Source organism: Sturnus vulgaris, chromosome 13, assembly GCF_052056855.1.
Source record: "Sturnus vulgaris isolate bStuVul1 chromosome 13, bStuVul1.hap1, whole genome shotgun sequence".
Taxonomy (NCBI): domain Eukaryota; kingdom Metazoa; phylum Chordata; class Aves; order Passeriformes; family Sturnidae; genus Sturnus; species Sturnus vulgaris.
The window spans coordinates 5,703,784-5,729,030 of NC_142255.1; the positions used below are offsets into that span (position 1 = coordinate 5,703,784).

General features: G+C 40.5%; 2 protein-coding genes across 4 annotated transcripts; both read right to left on the minus strand.

Annotated features, from left to right (window-relative positions):
- Positions 1-841: 841 nt before the first annotated feature.
- Positions 842-16,314, minus strand: FAN1 (FANCD2 and FANCI associated nuclease 1). Of its 3 annotated transcripts, none has more exons than XR_001402929.2 (14): positions 16,217-16,276; positions 14,075-15,501; positions 11,741-11,881; positions 10,283-10,478; positions 9,739-9,972; positions 9,147-9,278; positions 7,936-8,044; positions 7,097-7,216; positions 6,521-6,685; positions 5,500-5,598; positions 3,931-4,034; positions 2,463-2,657; positions 1,964-2,092; positions 842-1,137 (listed from the first exon to the last, which is right to left on the minus strand). XR_001402929.2 is itself a non-coding variant. In XM_014874053.2 (14 exons), exons 2-14 carry the CDS (start codon positions 15,378-15,380, stop codon positions 1,000-1,002), a joined length of 3,138 nt encoding a protein of 1,045 aa, XP_014729539.2. In that variant the 5' UTR covers positions 15,381-15,501; positions 16,217-16,314; the 3' UTR covers positions 842-999. The 3 variants fall into 3 exon arrangements, 2 of the variants coding, with proteins under 2 accessions (XP_014729539.2, XP_088028561.1); XM_014874053.2 differs by having other exon boundaries at positions 5,430-5,598; positions 16,217-16,314; XM_088172435.1 differs by lacking the exon at positions 16,217-16,276 and adding an exon at positions 15,854-16,039 and having other exon boundaries at positions 5,430-5,598.
- Positions 16,315-17,165: 851 nt separating this feature from the next.
- Positions 17,166-24,169, minus strand: MPHOSPH10 (M-phase phosphoprotein 10). The gene is made up of 11 exons (XM_014873947.2): positions 23,996-24,169; positions 22,859-23,522; positions 21,904-22,061; positions 21,334-21,505; positions 20,931-21,072; positions 20,443-20,510; positions 19,662-19,799; positions 19,338-19,448; positions 18,998-19,105; positions 18,245-18,475; positions 17,166-17,425 (listed from the first exon to the last, which is right to left on the minus strand). Exons 1-11 carry the CDS (start codon positions 24,088-24,090, stop codon positions 17,276-17,278), a joined length of 2,037 nt encoding a protein of 678 aa, XP_014729433.2. The 5' UTR covers positions 24,091-24,169; the 3' UTR covers positions 17,166-17,275.
- Positions 24,170-25,247: the final 1,078 nt, after the last annotated feature.

A 25,247-nucleotide genomic window follows, 5' to 3' on the forward strand; every position in this document is an offset into this window, starting at 1 on the left:
TGTGTGTGGTTTTTTTCCAAGAATAGCATGGACTCTGTGCTATAGAAAGATTATTAATAAAAATGATGTGCAAATTATCTTACTTCTTGCTATATTCTATTATAGTGTCTGCAGTTTGCATGGTGATCAGAATTTCTGATAGCAAGGAATTTTACTCAGTATGAGAATGAAGACTCCAGAGAAAAGATGTTGGCTGTGTGTTAAAATTAAGAGCAACCCACGAGATTTTGGTGTCTTAAAAGGGAATTCATCTTTTTAGTTCCAATTGACTGACATACCTCTGAATGAACAAAAACATCAGTTTTACTGGGGCAGAACTGACTATACTGAGTGTGGTCATTTTGGCACTGACAATTCTTGTCAACTACCAGAAATATTTCCCTTTATACAGGTAATCCAGATACAACAGAAAGGGCTGTTAAATAAATTAACCTTTCATACACAGGAGCACATTAGAACAGCGTTAATGCTTTATGCCCTACTCTCTGTCATCCTTGAACACCTGTATCTCTTTATGTACAAGTGCAAAATTCAAATATATAATGGTAAGTGAGGACAGGAAGAGAACCACACTGGACCTGACAATCCTGGCAAGGGGCTGAACTTACCTTGCAAGGAGACTTGCCCAACAATGAATTTAGGCCACAAGGGCACCATGGAAATGAGCAGGACCTGATGGCCCAACTTCTGTAGAGATGTTCTCAGGGCATACCAGTCTGAAGGCAGCTCTTACTTTTCAGTGGGCAAACCCCAGATTACCTCACAGAGTAAGTCAGGAATTGTGGAGAGAAGGGAAGGGCTCTGCTCTTCTAAACACAAAGTGATATGCAGTAAATCATACTGACCGTTTTTGCAAATTATATTTTAGAATGTTTTGTGCTAAAAAGGACTACGGTAATGTTCCAAGAAACCAGAATTTTTTAACAAATTATTTTTAATAAGCAACAGCAGCCACTGGTGTTTAAGAACACCCAAATTCCCCACATGATCCAACCTCTGTCAGCTGAGGCGTTTGCTCTTGCCTCCAACGTCCTGCACATGACAAACCTCCACTGCAGCCCCCAGCTTGTGCAGCTCACTCAGCCACAGCATCTGCTTGGGAGACAGGCGGTCGTGAGGGCCCTTCACCTCCACCAGCTGCAAGGAAAGGGGGATGGTTAGAAGTGTGTCCCTGAGGAAACTGGAAGATCATTAGCTCCCACACATTTTTTTTACAGCTGTTAGTTGCAACAAAAATAATAGAGATTTTAGCACAATGGAAGGTGCAGTGGGTGCTGAATTATTACCTCATTATTTCAGAATTTAACTGTAAGAGAATGAAATTTTGTATAGCAAATATCCACCAAAACACAGACAGAACCCCTAGTGAATTAAGATCTCTCATACTGAAAAATCGATTGTCTACCCCCTCACCTGTTACAGCTGATACTGACAGCACCTTATTCAGGTGTTCTAGAGAACTAACTTCTGCTATTCAGCTTTGTATCATAAACACATTACAAGTTGTTCCAACAGATGAAATGTCCAGCAGTCTTCAAGTAGCTATTCCACTGCCATGCAAGGCACCATCCATGACTGTTTACTCAGTTTCTATAGCAGACACAGACACAGTTGTTGTACACAAATAGTCCCGAGTTTGTCTAAGTGGTGCCAGTAGAACGCCCTCCTAACAACAGTCAATGTGTGGCTGATTGCTGACAGGTGCTTTACATTACGATTAATCAAAGATCTTTTCTACACCAACCTTAGCCAATGTTGATCGTTGCTGCTCCCAATGCCCATTAAAGCTCCAGCACAGCCGCTGGAGGAGCAGATAACCACCCACTGCTCCGTGGGGGCAGGGCAGAGCTGCAGATCTGACTCCACCGCCACAGGAAATTACAAGTTGGATGGGCTGACAAGTGCAAGGTTTTACACGAAGGAAGGCAGCTGAGCACTGAGTACTCCCGTGCTTCCCACCCACCTTGAAGTGCTGGCTGTGGGAGCGCCACACGAGCAGGTCGGGCAGCCCCCCCCGGCAGTGCCGCAGGTCCCTAGAAAGCCGCCGGAAAACACCGCTCAGGAACGTTCCTCCAAGGCAAGACACCAGGCTCTGCAAGACAACGTTTGCTGCTTGGCTGGGGCTGGTTTTAATTTCCTGCAGAACCATTTCCCAACCCTCTCAAGAATACTGGAGGGCCCAGCTCAACTCTGTTTAAACACAAGTAGGTGTTTTTTACGTGGATTTCCCTGCTGTGCTCCCAGCTACTGTTTCATGAAAAGTGGCCATATAAGAAAATTGTAACACTACCTTTCAGATGCAGGGACTTCAGTGCAATAATCGCTAATCCCAGTTCCTCCCTCCCACCACTCTCCATCTGCCATGGCTCAGTGCCTCAATACAACCTGTGAGTACACAAGGGTCATGTGTAATTGAATGTCAAACCTAATTGGAGTGCCCATGCTGGGCAACAGTTACTTACCTGGACTTGCTGGAGGGAAACAAAACGTCCCCAGTTAACCAGGGCTGCTGCTTTTCCCTCCTGAGCGGTCCAGACATCAGCAACCAACTTTGCCAGTGTCTCTGAGGAAGCTGTGTGAAGCTGCTGGAGTCTGGCCTCGATGACAGCCCTCCTGTTCTCATAGAAGCTGTCAGTGTATAAATCCAGGGGGAATGTCTGGATGAAAAGGTAAATGCAGGTCTCAGGAACTGCCACTACAGCAGCTATTCCCAGAATGACAGTACTTCGTACTTCTGTTAACTACAAAGTCACTCAAACATTGAGCTGATTTATCTTGAATATGCCCACCACATAAATATTTATTAAATGGGGGAAAATTTGCATATATTTTAACACCAAGGGCCAGTTCAGCAAACACTGGCCACATCTCGGCCTCTGCTCTGTTGTTTTGAACTCTAGACAGAGGTTTCCCTTAACAGACAGAGAATTCTGCGCATTCCCAGTGCTCTGAGCAGGAACGTTCCAGGCGGGATCTGGAATCGGGATCAAGACTGCTCAGGCACGGTGAGCAGTTTGAGGTGAAAGAACAAAGCCGTGATGAAGCCGGGGCGGATCCTCCAGCGCGCACAGAGAGTCCCGGGACAGCGCTGAACGCTCAGCGTGTAAAAAGCCCCTGCAGCAATTCAGCTTCGACGCTGCTGAACAGGCAGGGCCCGAGAGCCACCAGCTTTTCAAAAGCAGTGCTTAGGAAACAAACACAAACAGCTGCTACACATAATCCCACAAAACACAGCCGAGGAATGACAGAGAGAATCAGGTGTGAGCTGTCAGCTCCTCGTTGTTGATGCCCGAGGATCATGATAGCTTTGCTCTGAATTAATAAGGACAAGAAGAGCTATTTGTTTGAATTCCATTTCACAGTTTTGTATGGCCTTTGGAGTTACAACTGTCCCCTTCCTGTCCTACTTGTGAGTCTGGTGATTTTCAGCTCAGCCACATCTTCTGCTTCAGATGGTGAAGAAAAATAAACCCACAAGTTCACCTGGAATCATCCCAAAAATATGATGGGGTGGGTGGAGGTGTTAAAAAACCTGAGTTTAAAAATAAGGCTATTGAAAAGAAACAGACTTATTTTTTTACAATGGAATGTGTCATCTTCTAACGAGAGGATCTAGGCTGGGACACAGCAGTGCTTCTCCACTGGCTATCAAGGGCACCTTGCCCAGTGAGCTCAGCTACAGGACACAAGCATTTAACCAGGCCAATCTCACCCTCTCTAACTGTGAATCCAGTCCGACACAGCAACTGGTTACTGAAGAGGTCCTTGGCAGTAAACCAAATAGAACAAATAATAAAATGAACACCAAGATCTGTCTGGAAAGTCCCTCAGAATAAAACGTTAATCTAATCCCAAATAAGATTTTAACATGGTTATTGAGACTACAGCAATGAGCAAATAAATTAATTAAAGAAAGCCTTTCAAAATTACCTGATAGGAAGTTCTGAACACGTCAGGTATGTCATCCATGAAAACGATATCCCACATTAGAATCCCATACAGTGTAATAAACGTTGAGCCTTCCCCATGAATACCTAAATGGCAGAATTTCATAAAAATGGAAACATTAATTTCTACAGCAATGTCATATGAAGAGCTACTGAGCCATCATGACCCAAAGCAGAAATATGCCATGTGCAGGTTCATGGCCAGCTGGTGTCAGCACACATTCCCACTGCAGCTGCAAATGCACTTCATTCTGCCCCATTCCCCAGGCTTGCTGCTCCCATGCCAGGGGGCTTCAGCTGCAGCACAGTTTCCATCCCTGTCTGGCCCCTATTAAGCTTACTGGGCTAACTCTGATAATTTTTAAATACACAACCTTTTTAACATAAAAAAAGATACAATATGGATGATAATAATAATATATTTGAAACATGACATATATTTATAGCATATAATTAGATTTTATATAAAATATTATTCTATAGATCTGTTCTATTTCATTGTAAATATTATGCCTTTTATATGTTATATACCATATAATATAGTGTATATGCATTATACATGCATGATACCTCATACACATGAGAGAGAGCACGTGTGTGTTGGGGTGTGTGCATGGAGCTGGCACAGGCATTCTGGATCATCACTGAATCACACCTGGCCACTGTGTGCTAAAAACTGCACTGAGCCAAGAAGACCAATGATGAGTGGGTGGGAGTGAGGAACTGAGTGGGGATTTCAGCACAATTCTCCCAAATTCTAAATATTGTTCCCTTCCTATTTACCTTTTTCTGATATGGCCACTTTTGCTGCAACAGTATTAGCAATAAAATAAAAGACTATATTAACATATATATTTTATAGAAAGATACAAATTTTATCTTTAAAAATAATCTGCCTACCTTTCTGAAATTTGTTTTTTTCCTGTAAAACAGACCTATATAGTCTTACTAGTTGATGGCTTTTCATAGCTCCTAAATTGTAAAAATACACGAAAAAACTACTAATACAGCCTTTAAAAAAATCCTGCAGTGTTGTACTATTGGTATATACTGTTTTCACGGTCATCTAGTACCAAAAAGCAGTGCAAGTTTAAATTTCCTTAGTGACACTACCTTAAATAATAATGCTGTTTTATCCTTAGCTGTTCAATGGTAAGGAAGGCAAAGTAAGCAATTTTCTGTGTAGATGAAGAAAAAACACTGAGGTTTTTCCCAATACATTTCAAAACCATCTTTAGTAACTGAAGGCAGCAAATTATTAAAGGCCAGGAAGCAGGTCAGGTTGAAAATACATATTAGAGCACTTTGGTAAGGAAGTGATGTATTAGAGGTGATTGGGAAGGAAACAGAATCAGCCTAAAACCTGGCCTAATGAAATCAGCTAAAACTGGTCTGTTAACTAAACCGATTAGTAAATAGTTTCTTTACTTCCTCCCACAATTATTTTTCTGCAAAATATCCCCAAACCAACAGTACTGTTACCCTGATCGAAACCATTCCTCCTGTAATGAGTTAATGCCAGCTCCTCAACTGAGCACATGACTGTGGATACCCTGCAGTCTTCGCCTCCTTCTCCATCACCAATGTCCTCCATGAGAAACACAGATTTTCCCATTCCCGTCTGAGGACACATCTTTCCACTGATGGTAACCTGAACATATTAAAACATTTGGTTATTTTCCAGCATCACATTTAAAAAATCTTTAGTCCCAAATCCTCTTTTCAGTTTTCTTAAAATCAGGACTAGATTTGTTTCCAAAAATCAACTGAATAAAATTTAACCTGTCATTCCTGTGTAACCATCCTCTCTAGCTTTTATAAACCCTCACATTTTTAAGAAAACAAATGTCTACCAAAATTCTGGGCAGATGGGAATGTAGACTTTGTGTATGCAGGACCAGGAGCAAAACCACAGAAAACTGAGGAGACAGACTCTGGGCTGAGACAAAGAAGGGCTGCAGGGAGACATGTCATAAGGAGGCTGAGAGAGGAACTGAGGCTCTGCTTTGATTTTGCCCAGACAGAATTTCCTTTACAATGGTATGGAAAAGATAGACTTTTTAAAAAATTCATTCCAATATGATGCAAGTGCCCCACACTGAATATTTGCATAACACATATTTAGAATGCAAAACTTCCAAAGGTTCCTAAAAGAACAGTGGCATTTTTTTTAGCCATTAATCTAATGCTGACTACATGCTAAGGTTACTATAACTTCATCTAGCACACAGAATGCTTGGCACCAGAGGCAATGCACTGATCTGATCAGACTCTTCAGCCAGAAAGGCTCTAAGGCATTACTGATAAATTGGTGGAGTTTATGGCTGATCACATCTATAACAAATATAAAGCAATGCAAATTAGATCAGTGTACAGCTGACTAACTTCAGATAAGAAGCTATCAGACGTAGAACTATTTGCTTACAAGGGGCTTTTGTTTTAGAAACACATTTGTATTCCTTTTCCTGCACCATGTCAATCAGAGGCTGGTGCACAGCATGTAGCAAGACTCCCAGATTACTTTTCCTTGTCAGAAGTAAAAAGAGCCCACGAGTCGCTGCTCCCGTGCTTACGTGAGTCACATCGTGCACGGTCAGGATGGGCAGGTCCTGCAGCAGCCCCTGGAACTGCCGGCAGCTCGGGGAGTCCCTGATGCGAAGGGCGCGCTGGCACAGGGACAGGCGGTGCCCGGTGCGCACAGCTGGGTCTGCCAGCCCCCTCCGGATGCAGCCAATGGCCTGGCAAACAGCAAGGGGACAAACAACAATTTACACACACCTCTCACACCTCTCTGTACAAGAGCAATTGATTTAAGCACACAAACATGTGAGTGTAAGAACAGGACAGGGTACCTTGCTAAGTGATGTGGTGAAGTTCTAACCAACGAGTAACTTTTTGCACAGGGAGGCTTCTGGATTCAAATTACAGTAAAAAATAAAGTCCTCTCCGTTTCTACTGATCAGTATAAGATTAAGGAAGTGGATTCATTTTCTTAGTTGAAACTGGTTGTCTGACCTTAGGATCCCTAACAAAATCTGCATTTTTAGGAGACTCTACTCCACTGTTCTTTCCATAAGAAATACTTAAAGAAATGATTTCAGGCAATGCCTGCAGTGTTTCCAGCTTTCCAACAGCAGCTGTGAAGATACCTTCTTAGTGTTTTTCAAGTGCTGATGTAAATTCAGAGCCAGCCGATCCCACCATCTCCCTCTGCTGTCAGCACAATACACATCCTGGGCCAGGAGGCTCTGCAGCTGCTGCACTGCTTCCTGTAGCAATGGGATTGTACCTTTATTAGTTCGATTACAAAACCAAGTTCAAGTTAGCCTGTCACTTTCCCTTCTAACTAATGAATACTACAGAAACCTTGTCTCTGGACAATCCAAACCTACTTTTTACTCTGTTACCCAATATACCCATTTCAGATCCTTACATGTATCTTAAAAACTCTAGAATATCTCTATTTTTATGTAAACTTAAAGGTTAGCTGCCAAATAGGCAGTATTTTTATCCTTTCTGTAACCCTTATTGTATATGAAAAGTATCTTAAGTATTACTTGTTGCTTTTTTGCAGAGGTGAAGTCTTTTTCAAAAAAATCTGATTAACATGTAAGTCAGAAGCCTTTGGAGATGTGAATTCCCTAAGGGGCAACGTTTTCTAGAAGACTTCTTTTCCAAGATTTTTCTCATTTAAAAGCAATAGCCAAATCTAGTGAAACACAGCTACCTTTAAATAATGAAACAAGCATATCTCAGCAATAGTTTTATGATGTATTACATATGGTAGATCTTCAAAGCATAAGCAGAAATCAAAACAATTTAAAACTTTCTAAAGCAGCACAAAAAAGGCTCTTTTCCCTTAAAAGTAACCTGCTACTAGAACCATAGCAAGCTCTGGCAAACATAACCACCATTTTCCAGCCACATCAGAAATGTATATTGATGTACAAAAATCAAGCACGTATTTCTATTCACCTCACCAGTTTACCTTATACTTGTGAAGTCTCTGCAGAATTTCAACTCCTTGAGAAAGGATTCTTGTGTACACCCAGCCGACTGTGAAACGTCGCAGGTAATCAGGTAAAAGTCTGTGATAGCTGAAAAATAAGAGCAGTTCAGCTCAATTTCATCATGTCAGTTTTACTAAGAATATTATACCTAAAGCATTTACCACATTAAATGCCTTATATATCCAAATTGAACTGGAGTATCCCAGCTGCAAAGTCAAGAACCCAAAGGTAAGGCAATAGTTTTGCTTAAGGAGCAGATACAAGCTGCACTTGCACAGCATACTTTAATTTCAACACCAGTAGAATTATCAGTTCATCAGTTTCATAACAGACACAAAACAGTAACTTACTACATCACATTTTGTTTCCAACTCATTCTCATAAGTCAGCAGTTTAACTTCAGAAACAAAGCTGAACAAAGTAAAATGTCTTGAACAGGAGTTTCCTGCCACAAAAGAAGACTAACATCTTTTCAGTAGGCACCTCTGTGTTTCAGAATAAAGTCTTTTGTCCTGAATGTTTTACTAAAATCAAAGTAGATTTTTCCACTGTCTTCAGTGTAAAATGGAACAGACCTCCAGATTAGCCTCTATGAATATTATTTTAAGTCAGTTGCCACGGAATTGAATATAATGCCAAACATAAGGCTTTAACCTGGAGTATGTCATTAAACCAGAAAACAAAATAAAAGAAAAACTGATGAAAAACACCTCAAATCCAACACATGTTATTTCAGTTCTCAGATATCCCATAACATTTCCTGAGCAACACCCACTTGGAAATCTAAAGACATGAATAACCCAGCATGTTTTCCCATAACATTCGCAACATCCTTTTGTTCACAGTCAATTTTAATTTCTGCTTATTGCCATTTGTTTGAAAGCCATTTAAAAAAATAAAAAAACCTGTGACAAGGGAAAAATAAGGCTCTTGTTTTCCTGCACTGGCACATAGAATAGAATTGTTCTAGTGCTATATCCATGCCTACCAACTCTTTCCCATGATTTTATAAAAAAAGTCTTTTCATATTGTAACTCAAAAGCTAAACAGTCAGGAAGTTCCAAGCTTTCAAGACCATTGAAGTCTCTTGCTTTATCAGGTTTAAATAACATCCTTAGTTGATAAGCCTCTCTCCAAAGGAAAAGTACCCAAGGTAAGATAATACACTTAACAGTTTCCAGTTTACTACCTCAAAGAGGGGTGATTCTTCAGTTCACTCCAGGTTTCTTTAGCACACAAATAGAGATTATTAGCTTCTTCCCAGTTCCCATTTACCATAGAGGTGGCTATATCATTTGAGAGATGAACAGCAGTTGCATACCTGTGGTAAAAAACTACAACTTTATTACACTTAAAAAGCATCTATAGCTGAAAGAAGTAAATTCTTTTCCTTCCAGTCTCCAAAGACATGCAGCCATCTTTATTCCTAATCTTGTAGAATTAGCAGAGTTTAAACTAGCAGGGCACATCATGTTTAAATTTACTTAACACTAGAGAATATAATTTTTGTTTAGCTCAGAATCAGCACAGCAAATGAAGAAACAGCTTTCATCACATGATCATGAAGCAAATAAATAAGCTATTTTGTTTCAAAGTGCAAGCCACTGTGAATTACAAGCCCTGCCTCAATACAAAAATGTACTTAAAATAATTGCAAAAGTAACACTTCTAAATATTTACAGCTGGAGTTCTACATTTGGACTCTTATTGGCCTGCACAAGTCTTGCAGTAAAGCTTTTCTAGAAATGAACAGAGTTCCAAGTTGCCAAAGCTCTTCTTACCTGATGAGATCCTCTCTGTCCTGGAAGACCTGTGTTTTCCTGTTTACTGCGTAACTGGGGAACACCATGTGCCCCATGTTTGCCCTAAGGACAGTGGAGAGCAGGCCTTGCCCAGCACTGCTGGCTTCTTCTTCCTCCAGCGACTCAGGCAGTGAGAACAGCAGCAGGATTCGGGAAAAGACAGCCCGAGTGCCTTTGCACACCCTGACACATTTTCCAGCCAGGTCTTTCACCCTGGAAGGACAAATAAAAATATTATAACATGGTTTTTACCATGACTTGTAAAAACTAAAGTATACTGAATGAAGTATAAGAACAATTTTTTTCAAGCCAATTAAAGCATAAACTTGGTTTTCCTTGAAAGAAGCAGACTGACTATGCAGTTTAGTATTTACCCTTCCCTTTGACTGTGAATTGAAATGTAATGCCACCTTTTTTATTAATAAATTTACTAAATGCATCCCTCTCTTGAAAAGGCATCTAGATTTCAGTCATTTGAAGCACAACGTCCATTCACCTGCAAAATTTAGCTGTAAACATTTACCTTTTTAAAATCACTGTCCCAATACCAGCCTGACTCCTGCTGAAGATCGAACGCTGCTTTGACAACTTCAGAAAATCATCCACAAGTTGCTGTTTCTGACCGTTTGGGTTAGGCAAGTGAAAGACTTTTGCCAGTGCTCTTAGCTCAGGGGCTGAAAGCAAATCCAACCCTTCACACAGGTCTTCCAATTCAGATTCTAAAAGTAAAATGATCCACGTGTATTTATTGTGCTATACACATACACTGAAGCAACAGCTCAGGGTACAATCATACAGCCTAGCACTAATCGAACGATTTAGGTTTGGATGGCTGGAAATAAAACCCCATAGGCCGGTGTCTGTAGAGCAGGTATTTGTTTATTGCAGCGCTGGAGGTGAGGGGGATTTCTCCTCCTAACTCAGCCATCTTTGTCAAGTGCTGTGGAATATTTACACAGTAAGTATTGCTTAGTGTTACTGTGTCACTGGATCAACATCATATACACACCAGAATTAATTTACATGGTATGACCTGATGGTTATTACATTGTTCTTTTGCACTGTGCTTGCACCTCCCCAGCTCGGGGAACATCAGGGGCCTTTGATGAAGGCTTCCAAAGCCTTCTTCACATCTGAACTTTTCAACTCTGGTTTTGGAGCATGCACAGCTATGGTGCTCCTTGGTCTGCCTGGTCCTAACCAGTCTAAATTTTTTATTTTGTGGCTAATTTGCTTTACACATTTGCCAACTCCTCATTAGTACTATACTTATTGATCTCTGAAACTATCTACCTGCTGAGTCTTTTTCTTCATTTTTGTCTATTCAGCATTAAGCAACTAGTTAACCATACACTCCCTTACATTGTATGGAAAATTATTTATATCTGGTTATATAGGTAAAAAAGTTATGATTTGGGTTATATTCGTATAAAAGTTATGATTCAGATTATATTGATATCAGATTATACAGATATATAAAAAGTCATGATTTAGCTTATACTGATATCAGGTTACATAGCTATATCAGGTTACATTGATCTCTTATAATTCAAGTATATAACCACCTTGTAACTCTGACTTAAGTTATACAGGCATCAGGCTCTTAAAAAATGTATTAACAAATACAATCTGGTTCACCTTGAAATTCTTCTGCACCTTCTTCTGGACCCTTTCACAGGTCTGTTTTGAAGGAATGGAATAACCAGAAAAAGAACACTCTTTACAACTTCAAAACAACTGCAAAGATTAAAAAATTCTGTTGAGTTATTAAAAAAATGCTGCCCAGAAAAACTGATCTTCTCCATTATCTAAGTTGCACTATTTGTATTTTCACAAGACCATTCATCTACCTGAAGCCTTTATTCTGTTCCTCTATTCTCTTTCCAAAGCACAGACAAGCATGAAGTGCATTGATCTCTAACATGCCACAATTTCAGATTTTATTTGTAGTATTTTAGAGGTTTATTAATGCTGGCCTTACCTGTTTGTAGAAATCTGGCCTCAGCCAGTTCTTCAATTATTGGTGACAAATTCATGCTTATCTCCTCATATTCTATTTTGTTCACCTTTAACCAGTTCAGCTTGCGTTGAAAAAGTCTCACGTACAATTTCTGCCCACCAACTGCAAATTTTATTTAAAGCAGGGAAAGACAAAAAGAAGAGTAAATTCTAAACACAGTACTTTGATGTAAGAAAAATTATTTTGATATAAATACTCTCTAAAACATTTTAAATCTCCCTGTGTTCTACAAGCAGACTTGGTAAAATATCAGTCTTACCTTTCCAAGTAATTAATAAGTGTATTAGAAGCTTTAAGTTTTGTATGTGGAAAAGTATTACAACATATTTTGTAGGTAATGTACATTAATCTAAAATGCATTTTGACATGCTTACCCTTCAAGAAATATTTAGTTTTATAGAAAAAGAACTTAATTTTTCAACCCTGCACTTTCTGTTATTACATAGGTATTTTTGCTTTCTTAAACAGTCATTCAATAACCAAATATTTCATGCTAGGGAACAAAAGAAGCTGCAGTCTGACAGAATAATTTCATAATCACAGAATACCTTTCTGTACAGCATTCTTCAGATTCTAATTTTTCCAAAGATAAACCAACTTATACTAACATATCTACTGAAAACAATGAGAAAAAAGAACGTCCTATTCATTTGGTTTTTTTCAGGGAAGTATTCTTTTAAAGTACCTTTTAAAAAGACTTTTTAAATACTAACAATGCTGAAATTCAACAAAATAGCTTATTAAATTTTAGCTGAAAATAGTCTAGCTATTATTACTACATTCAACAACCTTTTGAATACTTAATTCAATCCCCATTAACTTCTAAATTTTTTACCCCTGTCTGCTGCTGCTTCACTGAAACTGATCATTAATAAAAAACACTGAAACATTACCAGACCTAGACATACTTAAGAAATGGAAGATAAACGCTAAATATTTATTTAACAATTCTCCTGTCCTTATAAAGTTTTTTCAGCCTTTTCTTTAATAGAATCTTTCCAGGATCAGTTCACTGGGAGAACTACATTCAGACATATAAGCTTGTCATTTTCTCTGTGGGGTTATAACTCCTTTAAAGTCTGTCCCTAATTTTTATCATTCTGGAAAAAGGTTAACACGTGGACATTCTTTCTCCAGACCACAGAACTGACCAAACTAGTGCTGCAATAATAATTTCAGAATAAGCTTCATAAACTTACACTGAGTTAGAGAAAACTCACTGAAGAATGGTAGACATTTCAGCAGAAAATAATTAAATACTGGAAAATACCTATATTCAAGCAACTTGAGTAAGGAGGTGTGTGAGCTTTTTTCTGTTATGATAACTGAAAGATGAACTTGGGTAGAAACTTCTCATGTGGGACAGATAACTCTTCTACCTGAACTTTTAAAGTATCCTGCCTGGTATTTCTTGAAGGCAATGACATCCATCTGTCAGTTGTCCAGGATTTGTTATCTATTGACTTAGTGCTATCATCTCACTTCTCACAGCTCAACTGCTGCATCTTTCCTGTCCTGTAAAGAGAGATTGTTTCATCCATGACCCTCACATCCAGTGCAGATATGGATTTATCAGCACCACTTTGCAGTAATTCTTTCTATATTCCCAATTCACAGGAGAGGGGAATTCTGAAATCACACTACTGAAAGAGAAACAAGTTCTTTTATCTAACAGAACAAGCTCCTGTTATTGATCAGTGTTCTTCATGTGGAAACAGAGTGTGGAAATGGGGAAGGTGTATCCTGAACATCTCTTTTAGTGTTTGTCAAAGTAGCCAGTGCCTGCATACACTACTAGCCTGAGTTTATTCCTGGATCTTTGGATGTGATTGATGTGCGTGTACTGCTTGCCTCAGGGAGTTGTTGCTTTCCTTCTTCATATATTCCCCTTTAACTACCTCAAGATAAACAAGGCATTACCAAGCTCCAAGATGTCACTACTGTAATATTCTTATGGTCTGGAGTGCACCAATGGGCTCTGCAGACTCTCCCCTGGGTTTGGCTGCTTGTCTCCATGGCCAGCTCAGATCCATTAGAATGCAAGCCAGGCTGCTGGGAGCACTGTGGGAGGCTGTCCCACCCCATTCTCTCAGGAGCTGTACCTGAGATGTAACAACATTAGAAGAGTTTATTTACAAAAAGCCACTGAGGGGTACATCTCAGAAAAAGGAGCTTCTTCTCTTAAATAATTCATCAAATTAAGTTGTCAATTGATATAGCACTTCTCACATAAAACTATGTAACAATGCTCTCTACAACAAGAAATATGGAAATGTATTTTTTTTAAAAAGATACCTGATAATTTGTAGAACTTGGTTATAACGTTCAGATCTTGTTCATTAAATAGTCTGACATCATCTTCATTCTCCAATACTGCTCGCAGTATTACTAAAAAATTCTGGAGGTAGTATGGGTGACCAGGAGAGCTGGGCACAGAGAGGACCTCATCTATTTTGTCTAGAATGTCTGCAGTAGAATCCTGAGACTCTGCCTTTTCCACAGTTTCTAACAAAGTATGGTTCATGTCATTCTTAAAGTCTTCAAGAACTTCCACAGGAAGCACCTCTGCCTCATCCTTGCTAAAGCAATCTTCTGTCCCACAGTTCACTTCTGTCTTTGAAGAAGGAGTAACCTCAATGTGAGGCTGAGTCTCGACTTCCAAATTACTGGTCAGCCCTGCTGAAGTATGGATGGCTAGAGATGTTTCAAATTTATCAGGACTAAGTATCCCATCTTCAGACCTGCCTTCTGTTTTGGTGCTCCTTGTATCAGATGGGAAACTTTTGTCATTACTGTTATCAGCCAGTAAAGGTACTTGAACCGTATCTAGAAGGTCTTCTCGATTACATTTGTTTATTTCATTTTGAAATTCAGATTCCCTCTTTGAAAAATTTTGTTCCTGGTGCTCTCTCTGAGAAGGCTGATTTTCTTTCTGAGAACTCTGCCCAGCATCAATCTCATCACCATCATCACCTGGAGCTGCAGCACTTCCACAGGCACTGTGAACAGCTGGAGGTGAAGAGTTGATCTCTTCATACAAGACTTGTTTTCCTCCCTGCAGACAGCGTCTTCTGGACAGCTTTGAAGACAAGCTTCCCAAGGAGACTATTCTAACTGTTTGAGCCTGGGATTCATTGTTAACACTAAAGACTGAACTATTACTGCTAAAGTAAGGACTAGTCTGTTGTGCTGCACTCCCTCCTGTTTTCAATAAATCACTTTTGGAAGGATTTGTTTCTAGATTTAAGAGGTTTTTCGAAAAATATGAGCTGGAATTATTGTTCAGATTTGCAGCTGGGGGATTCTTATTCCTAAAAGAATTCAGTGTAGCATCAGTGACACCAATCTCACTATGGTTTCTCTGACATGTTTCATCAATGTGCTCATTTATTCCATATCTTGGCACCAATTGCCCACACATGGGACAGTTAATTTTGGTAGGGGGGACATTTTTAAAAAAGGAAGTAATAGAGGATGATGCTGAAGGCGTAGATGGTGCTCCTGTAACTTCCACTTTTTTTGTTTCTTTTTTCTTCTTATTTGTACTGAGTGACAAACTTATTCGGGATCTTTTGATTCCTGAGGACCTAGATTCTGCCATTACAAAACTTCACGGCGATTGCATGGCACAGACAACTCCATTCAGGCCATATTTCTTTATGCTGTAATATTTTAAAAGCTTTTCTTGGCTTTTCCTTTTCCACCTGTAATCCTCTGACATGCTTTGAAAAAAAAAATACATTGATTGAGTGGTTTTCTAAGCAACCAAGATGAACAGAAGACAAGCGGAAGAGTCAAACAATCCTTAACTTACAAGGTTACTGTCCTTTAGTGTGCCTTACCAGGCAGGGAAGCACATCACAGGCAAGCTGAACACAGCAGATACCTTTAAATGCCTTAATAAATGGAAAATTAATCTCAAGTTTGCATTTGCACCCTTCCAGTGCCCGGCTACCCTCGATGTGAAGAAGTTCTCCCTCATGCTGAGGTGAAACTTCTTGTGTTTTAGTTTATGACCACTGCTCCTCGTCCTGTCTCTAGGAATATTTTACCACTGTCTTGTTCGCTACTCACAGACTATTTTCTGTGCCAAGCCCTCGTTTCCAGAGCACTCACAGGCTGCCCTGCAGCTCTCCCTCTCACGGCTGCCGTGCCTGCCGAGCCCGTGGTGCGCCCGGGCCGAGCTCTGCCAGGGCTGGGGCTCAGGAGCTGCCGACGCCTCCACACGGCTGTCCAGGCGCTCTGGATGGCGGGGCCCAGCCTCCCCATCGATTCCCGGCTCCGCCATCCTTCCCGGCCCGCCCCTCGCCGGCCCGCCCCGCTGCAGCCACAGCCTCTCCCCGCGCTGGGACCCCCTCGGCCGCCCGTGCCCCCGAGAAAAGGAGCCCAGCTGGAGCCCCCACAGCCCGCCCCGGCCTCCCGCCCTTCCCCACGCACCGGCACCGCAGCCGCGCGTCGTTCCCGGGCCGTACGGGGCCGGGCCGTGCCGGGAGGGCCGGGCCGCTCCGCCCGCCGCCAGGCCTGAGCAATGCAGCGCCGATGGCGGCCACCGCGCTCTGCGGGCTGCCTCAGGCAAACACCGCGCCCGCCCCAGATTTAATATTTCCTTTTACCACAACGCGTGGAAAACAATTGAGGTCCACAGAAACAACAACTGGAGGATTCATTTGTTGGTGGTAAGGTGAAATATTTTCACCCTGAGAATTATTGTTTGTATGGACAATGAAAACGGTGCTGATATGGGAGATGATTCCTCTGACTGATAAAAATAAGCATGAAGAGAAGGGACCTTTTCCCTGCCTGTCAGAGGAGGGACCAGGCTCGGCTCGGTGCTCCCAGCAATGGGACACCATTGAGGCAAAGGGCAGAAACAGACACACAAGGAAGAACTTGTTTAGTGTGCAGGTGACTGAGCGCTAGGCCAGGGTGCCCGCAGAGGCTGGAGTGTGTGGAGTCTCTCACTGGAGCTATTCCACAACAATCCTGTGCCATGTGCTCTGGGATGACCCTCAGCCAACTGAGGTCCCTTCCAACCCAAACCATTTTTGGACTCAGTCTAAGCTAAAAGATGCCATTTCCAGCTTTGGGTTACCATAGGCTTAAAAATCTTTTGGGTCCTCCCTCTTTGCCTCTTTGAAATCACAATTTCAAAATATAATTGCTATAATTTAAATACCTGGATACATCTTAAGTTCTTCAATAAATGCAGTTCCTCCTGCTGTACATCCAGAGCTATTACAACAGCAGATGCAAACTCTGGGTACAGTCACAGCACATGTCAAGTATTTTATACTGCAATATATCTGCCTACACCAAGAATTCTTCTTTCTGGAAGAAATCAGAGTTCTGTGATAGAAAGTAAGAGTAAAATCTACAGAAAACGGTCTGAGCATCACCTCAGAAGTTCGCAAAGTATTTTAAAGATCAACACAGAATAAAACCCACTCAAATTCAGAAAAAAAATTAATATATACAAGATGCAACATAAAAGGTAAATTACAACTTCAGTTTATGAACAGAGATTGCTTTCTCCTTCTTCTGTTTCTTCTTTAATTTGCTGGCATCTTTGATTTGCATTCTCACTTGATCTTGTAGCTGAGAAAAGAAGGCCTGAGATGATTTCAAGGCCTTGTCTTTACCTTCATCCTGTCATTGGAAAAAACATTTGTTATAACCAAGAAACATACAAACAGTACCATTATATTGCTTACTAATTTCTCAAGCATAATGGTATTTGACTTTAAAAATATCTGGTAACCGATTTTCAAAGGATATTGGTCACCACAGTTTTATTCCACTCCTGCTATGTAAAAAAATAAAAATTACATTTTCTTCCTAAGTAGCAATTAGCATGATAGGTAAGAGCAGGCATCAAGAACAAATCCTTGCACATCATGAACTACAACTGGGTATCTGCACTTGGTGTTCTACTTGCCTTCTGAAAAGCTAAGTACAAACATCGAAGTAATGAAGTTATTTTTCCTCTTAGTTTCTAATACTTAAAAATTTCTGAGATTTTTAGAATTTTATTTAAAAGGCATCATAAGTGATGCACAAGTTTACTGTTTTTATAGCATTCAGAACAATAGCAATCTGATGAGATTACAAGGAAGGCTCCCCAATAAAGACAAAGTTAAATAGGAATAAGTTACCCAAAGCTTATACACAACATAGAAACCTCAATGTGTATTCAAGTAGTCCCACATGATGAAGTGGAATGGATTAAATGCAGGAAATAAAGAACATGTCTTAGTATTTGCAGGTACATCACCCCGTGAACTTTGAAATAAACAGAAAAGTAGCACCTCACACAAAATAATTTCTGCCTGATGAACATACTTTTATATAGAGTAATTGTATCATACAGCTTTTTGATATTTTTCCAACCTTATACTTGTAATTCTTCGGGATAAAGTTTCCTTTCCTCTAACGAAAAATTATCTATCCTTGTGATTTCAGTCTTACCTTGAGCAGAGATGCTTTGCCTTCTTTGGTAAGCCTTTTTAATTTTGCTACAGCAGCTTTTTTGCTAAGTTTTGTGCCTTGTTCTGGTTTCATCTTTTCAAGAAGCTTTTGACGTTTCTCCTTTTCCCTTCGCCTCATACGTTTTCGGAGCTTTTTCCTTCTTAGTTCTCGTTTTTTGTCTGTGGGAGTCTTTTCTGCATCTGTTTTTACATCACCAGCTTTGTTCTTTTTCTAAATAGATCCATAACACACAAGACTCACTTCACAGAACTCAAATCTGTCTCAGCATTTCCATTATTTTAAGTGCCAACTCAGGATAAGGCAAAGGCCAAAACCAGACAAAAGCTGGGAAATGAGATTTGTACAACTGATCCAGGACATGCTAATTGCTCTCCTCCAGTGTCATTTAGCTTTCCCCCTCTCAATACCCATATAAATGTTGGGACAACAATGACCACGACATAACAGTCAAGATCAAAACCAAAGCATAACATTATGGCCTACTGGAGCCAAATAAAATTTACTCTTTCCCTGGTTAGCAAAAAAAACCCCAAAACCAAACAAACCAAAAATAACACCTTAGCTCCCAAAACATCCCAACAACCACCAATGCTAAAATATTAGGCAAAAAAGTCCACAAGGTGAGAAACCACCCACCAGATGGGAAGGCCAAAATTCCCACTGATCTGACAGACACATCCTCCTATAAAGCACACAGATCCTCTCTCGATCCCTGTGCCGTTTTCTATTTACCTTGATCTCCTCTGGTGCTAAGAGAGCAGCATCACTAACAGCAACTGGTGCTACTTCTTCCATACTTATAGCTGGAAGGTTCGAAACAATTTTAACTTCTGGCACCGGCTAGAAATAAGGAGACATATTCAGGACTGAGCACAGCATCTCAGCAGCTGACAGACAACTGAAGATCACAGGGTTTGTTTTAGAAGCAATCACAGTGCATGTAATATTAAATAAGAATGAGCTCAGTAAACACCCATGTTTACTTTGCTTTCCATTTCTGGAATATATTTTAAAGTATCCAGTTAAAAAGAAAGGGAGAAAGCCCTCAACCTTATGAAACTTGTGCACTTACTGGTTTAGGTGTGAAGTGGAAATTACAAAGTGCATCCAGCTTCTGGAAGAGTGAATCCATCATTTCCTGAATTTCTTTGTGTTCAGGATTTTCTTCCTCTTCAGTCTTTTGCTGCAATAAAAATGCAATGTAACTGTAACACCATTCATAAGGCTATTTTACTTTAGTAAGACTGGTAACAACACAACTTATAATTCAGAGCCCTTTCACTGGTGAACACTCAGAGAAAGACTGAATTACTTCCACTTTGAAAGGGTATAAATGAACACACAGATGTACATGGTGTGAACTTCAAACCCAAAGGAAAGGCACTGTTTATGTTACCTGGTGAAGTTTCATGTATTCTTGCTCGTAGATTTCAGCGAGACTCAGCTTACTCTTTTCATGATCCAAACTGATCCGCTTCTTGTACTCAAAAGCTTCCTCTTTGGGTTTTTCTTTTGGTACCACATCATCCCATGCCTGAGAAAGTCACAAAGTAATGACCAAATGCAACTACAGTCAGGTACCAGCTACATCTTATTTAGAACATTTTTCAGTTATTTATCTGGCACATTAACTAGTTTATGCATGTAGCTCCCCACACTTTCATTAAAAAAAAAAGTAATAGAAGTTATAGCTCTACTTGTGCCCTTGGTTTTACTAAAGGCAAAAACTAACAAGTTACAAACTCTCCTTCATCTTTTTGAATTCAATGAACAGTAAGGCTCAATAATCTGTGAGATACAAATTTTCTATCAGTGGCTTTGAAGCAAAATGGAGCAAACAACTGAGTTTTGGTCAGTGTTCAGAATGCTCAGAGCACTAGTTATGGTAACAGCCAACACTGACAGGCTGTCTTTATATTCCAAATAAACTTACAGTTTTATCTGCACACACTCATGTTTGAAGTGCACCAAAACTTGGTGTAAAACAGGGATATAAAAATAGGGCTTCTTAGAAATCTAAAGACACATTCATCAAGACAAAAGAATAAAATAATCTGTTGCAGAAATTAGGACAATTCTACATCTAACATTGGAAATGCCTCAAACTCATCCTTGGAATGTGCCCTGTGAATCAAGTCTATGAACAATATAAGGAAAACAGGTAAGATAATATTAACCTCATCCAATATTCTCTGTTTAATGATATCTTCAAGCTGAAAAGTAGTTTCTTCTGTGATCACAGGTGCTGAAAGGAAAAAGCAAAGAATTTTAAGATTAATGTTTCTCCAGCAAGAAATAGTTCTTGTTCTGTAAAGAATAAACCACAGAAAAACAAAGTAAAATCTTCACAAAAATACAACAACTGAAGGTGAAGTAAGTAAATGTAAGTAAAAGTAAGGCATATTATGTAAGGCTGATAAATTACCAGGTCTGTCAGCAACATTATGAACTTTCAGGTAAATTAAAAACTAACCAAAAAAAGTTATAATTTCCTGTAGTTTCCACTGTGAAAATGCACAACCTCAAAATCACATCAAGAAGTTTAACCTGGTGTCCTGTTACCCTGCTCTTGAGTCACAGGTGTTTGTTTTCAGCAAGGTCAAGGGGCAGAACACCCAACATGGTCTGCAACATGCTGTAAGCAAAGCCCTGTCCCCCTCCTCACCCATTCGGACTGCATGGTCAAAAAGCACTGTTTCTTCCAAAAGGCTGTTCTCAGGGCGTTTCTGTCCAGTCACTTCTCCTTTAAGCTGCCAGGGTTTCTCCTCTAACAATGATTCTTCCAAGCTTTTTATTTTTTTGCTCATCTGAAAAACACAATTTCTTAGGAAGTTTAAAACAGAGCTCAGTCGTAAACTCACAGCAAAAAATTAGTATTTATTTCAGGTGTGTGAGGGAATATATGATTGCAGATGTATCTATGTAGATAAACCACGTTTTCTTTAAATTTTAAATATTTGCTGGACTCTGAACAAATGACACAAGCAGTAAAAAAATAATAAATTTGCCGCTGTTTCGAAGCCTAATAAAATATGAACAAAACCCAAAGAAAACCAAACCAAAATTACCTTTTCTTGTCTCTTCTCAAATGATGACTTTATTTCATTGGGATTGATGTCCTTCTCTAATTGCACTTCAGTTACATGTTCTGTTTCACTGTCATCTGGCAAATTAAAAGTTACTTTTTTAGAAGCTTCTTTACTTCTCATGTGCTCCACCATTTCATCCATATCCTCAAACCTGCAACAATAACATTTAATATAAAAGAGAAGTTGAGAAGCCTTTATAATTTTTCACATGAAAATATTTCAGCCCTTAAATGTTCACCTGTTACACCTAACTTACAGTTTACAACAGCTCTCAAAGACCCCCTGAAAGGTAGAGGACACTAGGGAAACTTCTGGATAATAAAAATAACTTTGAACAACTCTTAAATGCTTTATTCAAATAAAGATCAAGGACCAATATTTAAAAAAATTAAATAAGCTGATTTTACATAAGGTGGTAACACAAACCATGAACATACAACAGTTAACTGAGAATGGCAAAATATGACCAAAGTGACCATGCATTCTCAGTATTTTCTGCTTTACCTTTAGTGTAAAATTATGAGGACATTTTACCTGCTTTTTACTTACTCAGACATACTTTCTTCATTTTGCTCTTCAATAGCACTGTCTGCTTCCTCTTCCTGATCCTCTTCAGCATCATTAGCTACTAAATCATCATCACCATCATCATCATCAACTGAATCGAAGAAATCTTCGTATGTCATATCTCTAGAACTTTTAACTGGCTAAAAAGGTGAGAGGGAAAGAAAAAAACAAGCAATGAATCACGTTGTTAAGACTGACAGAAATCAAAGGGTATCCTGTCTTTTAAAGTCTTTAGTGCCTGAGGAACAGCACTACTTGTGTAACAGTAATTCAGGTTAGTGATGCATTAACCTGTGGTAGGGCATCATAGTAAAACTGATTTCTTTCCTGGAATTTACAGTTCTCTACCACTTACACATACAGAAGTCAAGGAGCTGTAGATTTTGCCAAATACTTCTTGGAATGCACACTAATTCCCTGAGTATATATTTCTTACTTGCGAGTGAGAATGTCTGGTAATATTAAATAATAAAATACTTATTTTTGTATCAATTACTCATCAGTTTAAGTTGTATCAGAGTTATGAGGCTATATCCCTGGGAAAAAGCTCTTTGCTCTGCATCAGCCACCTTAGTGATCTCTTATTGCCAGATACTGAGTGACAAATCTTTTTCATTTGCTGGGTCACCTATTCTGCAATTTTTCAAGGTCCCTAATTTCCTGTGGGCACTATCTCTTCCTTTCTTTATGTAAAAATTTAAGGCCCATGTAAGGAGAGACTGGAATAGCAGGATGCTATGTTCTTTTACACTAGGAAGTTTTCTTACCAGATATTAATTGTTAAAGTAAAGCTTAAGAAGTTATCATTAGTCACCTGAACAAATGTAATTTGGCAGTTCCTACACAGAGTTAGACACTTTGTGGTCATCCTAACAGATATCAGATTTTGATTTAAAGGAAAAGAGATACCACGAAATTATTTTACTGATATTCTTACTTTGACTTTAGCTTCTTCAGAGTCTTCCTCATCATCTGAGATAATGTCTTCAAAATAATTAATATCATCTTCTTCTTCTTCTTCTTCTTCCCTGTCTTCCTTCTCTGCAAGTTCTAAAAAAGTTTCCATCTCAGCCAGCTTGAAAAACTTGTCATCCACTACAGATTTTCTTCCCTTTTTTCTCAATGTGGTTTCCTTGGCTGTTTTAGCTTGTTGCTCCAGTGCTTCAATATCAAAGTCAATATCAGAATCCTCATCACTGTATTTTTGCATTAAGCTTTTGCTGAGTTTACTTTGCTTTTCTTTAGCTTTCGGTTTATGTTTATCTTTATCTTTTGTATAAACATTCATCTCTTCAGTTTCTGCTTCCATTACGTTGTCTTCAAACTCCTCGTCACTGCTGGTCTCTGCATCAGAGCCATCTTCTTCCCGATCTGAGAGAAGGCAAAGATCTTCATCCTCGGCATCCTTTGCAATGGATTTCTTGAAGAAATCGAGAACTGCATTGTTCTGGAGCTCTAGTTGCTGCCAAATCTGTTCTTCATCAAAATTTTCTATCACCAGCTCTTTTAGGGGGCCCCCACGAACTATGTTACTTCCTTTATTCAAATCGTAGAGAGTCTTTGTCATTGCTCTGAAGTCGGCAGCCAGTCCATCCTGCACACTAAGAGCAGTAAAAAAAAAGAGCTTAATACTTTCCATGAAGTCAATCACACGGTCACACCGCTGCTCTTTTATCTGCTTTCAATAGTTACTGCTATTAGTTACTGTGGCTTAACTTTCCACGTATCTCTTGGAGTACTGCTACTACACATTCATAGGAAAAAAAAAAAAAAGACAACATTCTTAATCCTTTCAACTTTATTACACTTCGTGTATGAAGTAGCAGTTGGACAGAAAATTCCAGCTTTCTACATCTGCATCTTACAATATGTTGATCCTATATAAGCACTCCAGACATTTTCGGGAAGTAGACAGTACAGCACTAAGCACCCCAATCGTCCAAAAGCCAGACTCCACGTTTCAAAGAGATAACTACCCTTCTCCACCGCCTCACTCCTCAACTTTTACACCTGAGTAGTCTCCTCCAGGTTTTTCTCTAGGGCTACCAATCCTCCCCCCGCCGCCCCGCGGTACCTGAGGAAGCACTCGGGGCGCGCCGCGGCCGCTCCCGCCACCCTGAGGCACGTTTGGATCCCCAGGACCCCCGGCACCGCCGCCATCGCCGCCATCAGCCCGCGCACACGTGTGTACCCGGCACCGCCTCCGCCGAGACACCCAGCGCTCCGGCCCGGGCGGCTCCCACGGCCAACGCTAAAGGTTCCGCACACAATGGTTCCGCCTGCGGAGCTCTGCCCCGCCCCGCCTTCTGAACCAAAGCGTTCCCGCCTCCTGAACCAAAGCGTTCCCGTCTCTTGAACCAAAGCGTTCCCGCCTCCTGAACCAAAGCGTTCCCGTCTCTTGAACCAAAGCGTTCCCGCCTCCTGAACCAAAGCGTTCCCGTCTCTTGAACCAAAGCGTTCCCGCCTCCTGAACCAAAGCGTTCCCGTCTCCTGAACCAAAGCGTTCCCGCCTCCTGAACCAAAGCGTTCCCGCCTCCTGAACCAAAGCGTTCCCGCCTCCTGAACCAAAGCGTTCCCGCCTCCTGAACCAAAGCGTTCCCGTCTCCTGAACCAAAGCGTTCCCGCCTCCTGAACCAAAGCGTTCCCGCCTCCTGGCCCAGCCCTCTCTAGGAAGCGCCTCGTTCTCCCAGAGCCCCAAGCATGGTATGGCTGTCGTGCTTCCGTGGCTGCTGATTCTCAGCCTGGAAAGGGCGCGGTGTTGCTGTAGTCTGGGATGTGCATCACCACTGGGAAACCTGCTCTAAATATAGTGAAGCTACAGTCATCTTACTTCACAGTTTTGAGTCTCTGACCTAGATACAAGGGCTATTTTGTTACCACACATTTCCGGCTGATTCTGTGGGCAAAAGACGATCTTACCGGCTGTCTACAAATTCCGGCTAACGAGGCACACACACCCCTTCACCGTCAACACAGCACTGCCCGTGCTGTTCAGCTCCCCTTTTACATCATGTAGTTTTCTAAAAGTTTTTTTTTAAAGTCAAATTAAGCCCTACACCCACAGACTCTTGTGTTTCCCGCCACCCACAGCCCTTCTGCAACTTGATCCAAAACAGTGACTAACTTTTTAACTTCAATACTGCTTCTGCCTCTGCTGCTTTCATCTTTCCTTCCTACCAGCAAATGAAGTCTTTTCAGTGCAGAGAAAAGAATGCCTGCAATGCCACTTCTGTGTCCCCTCACTGTCACTTTGCACACTCCAAAAACCGTGGTGTGGAGCAGGGCCCAGCCAGCAGAGCTGTGACTGTGACCTGTCCCTGCAATTC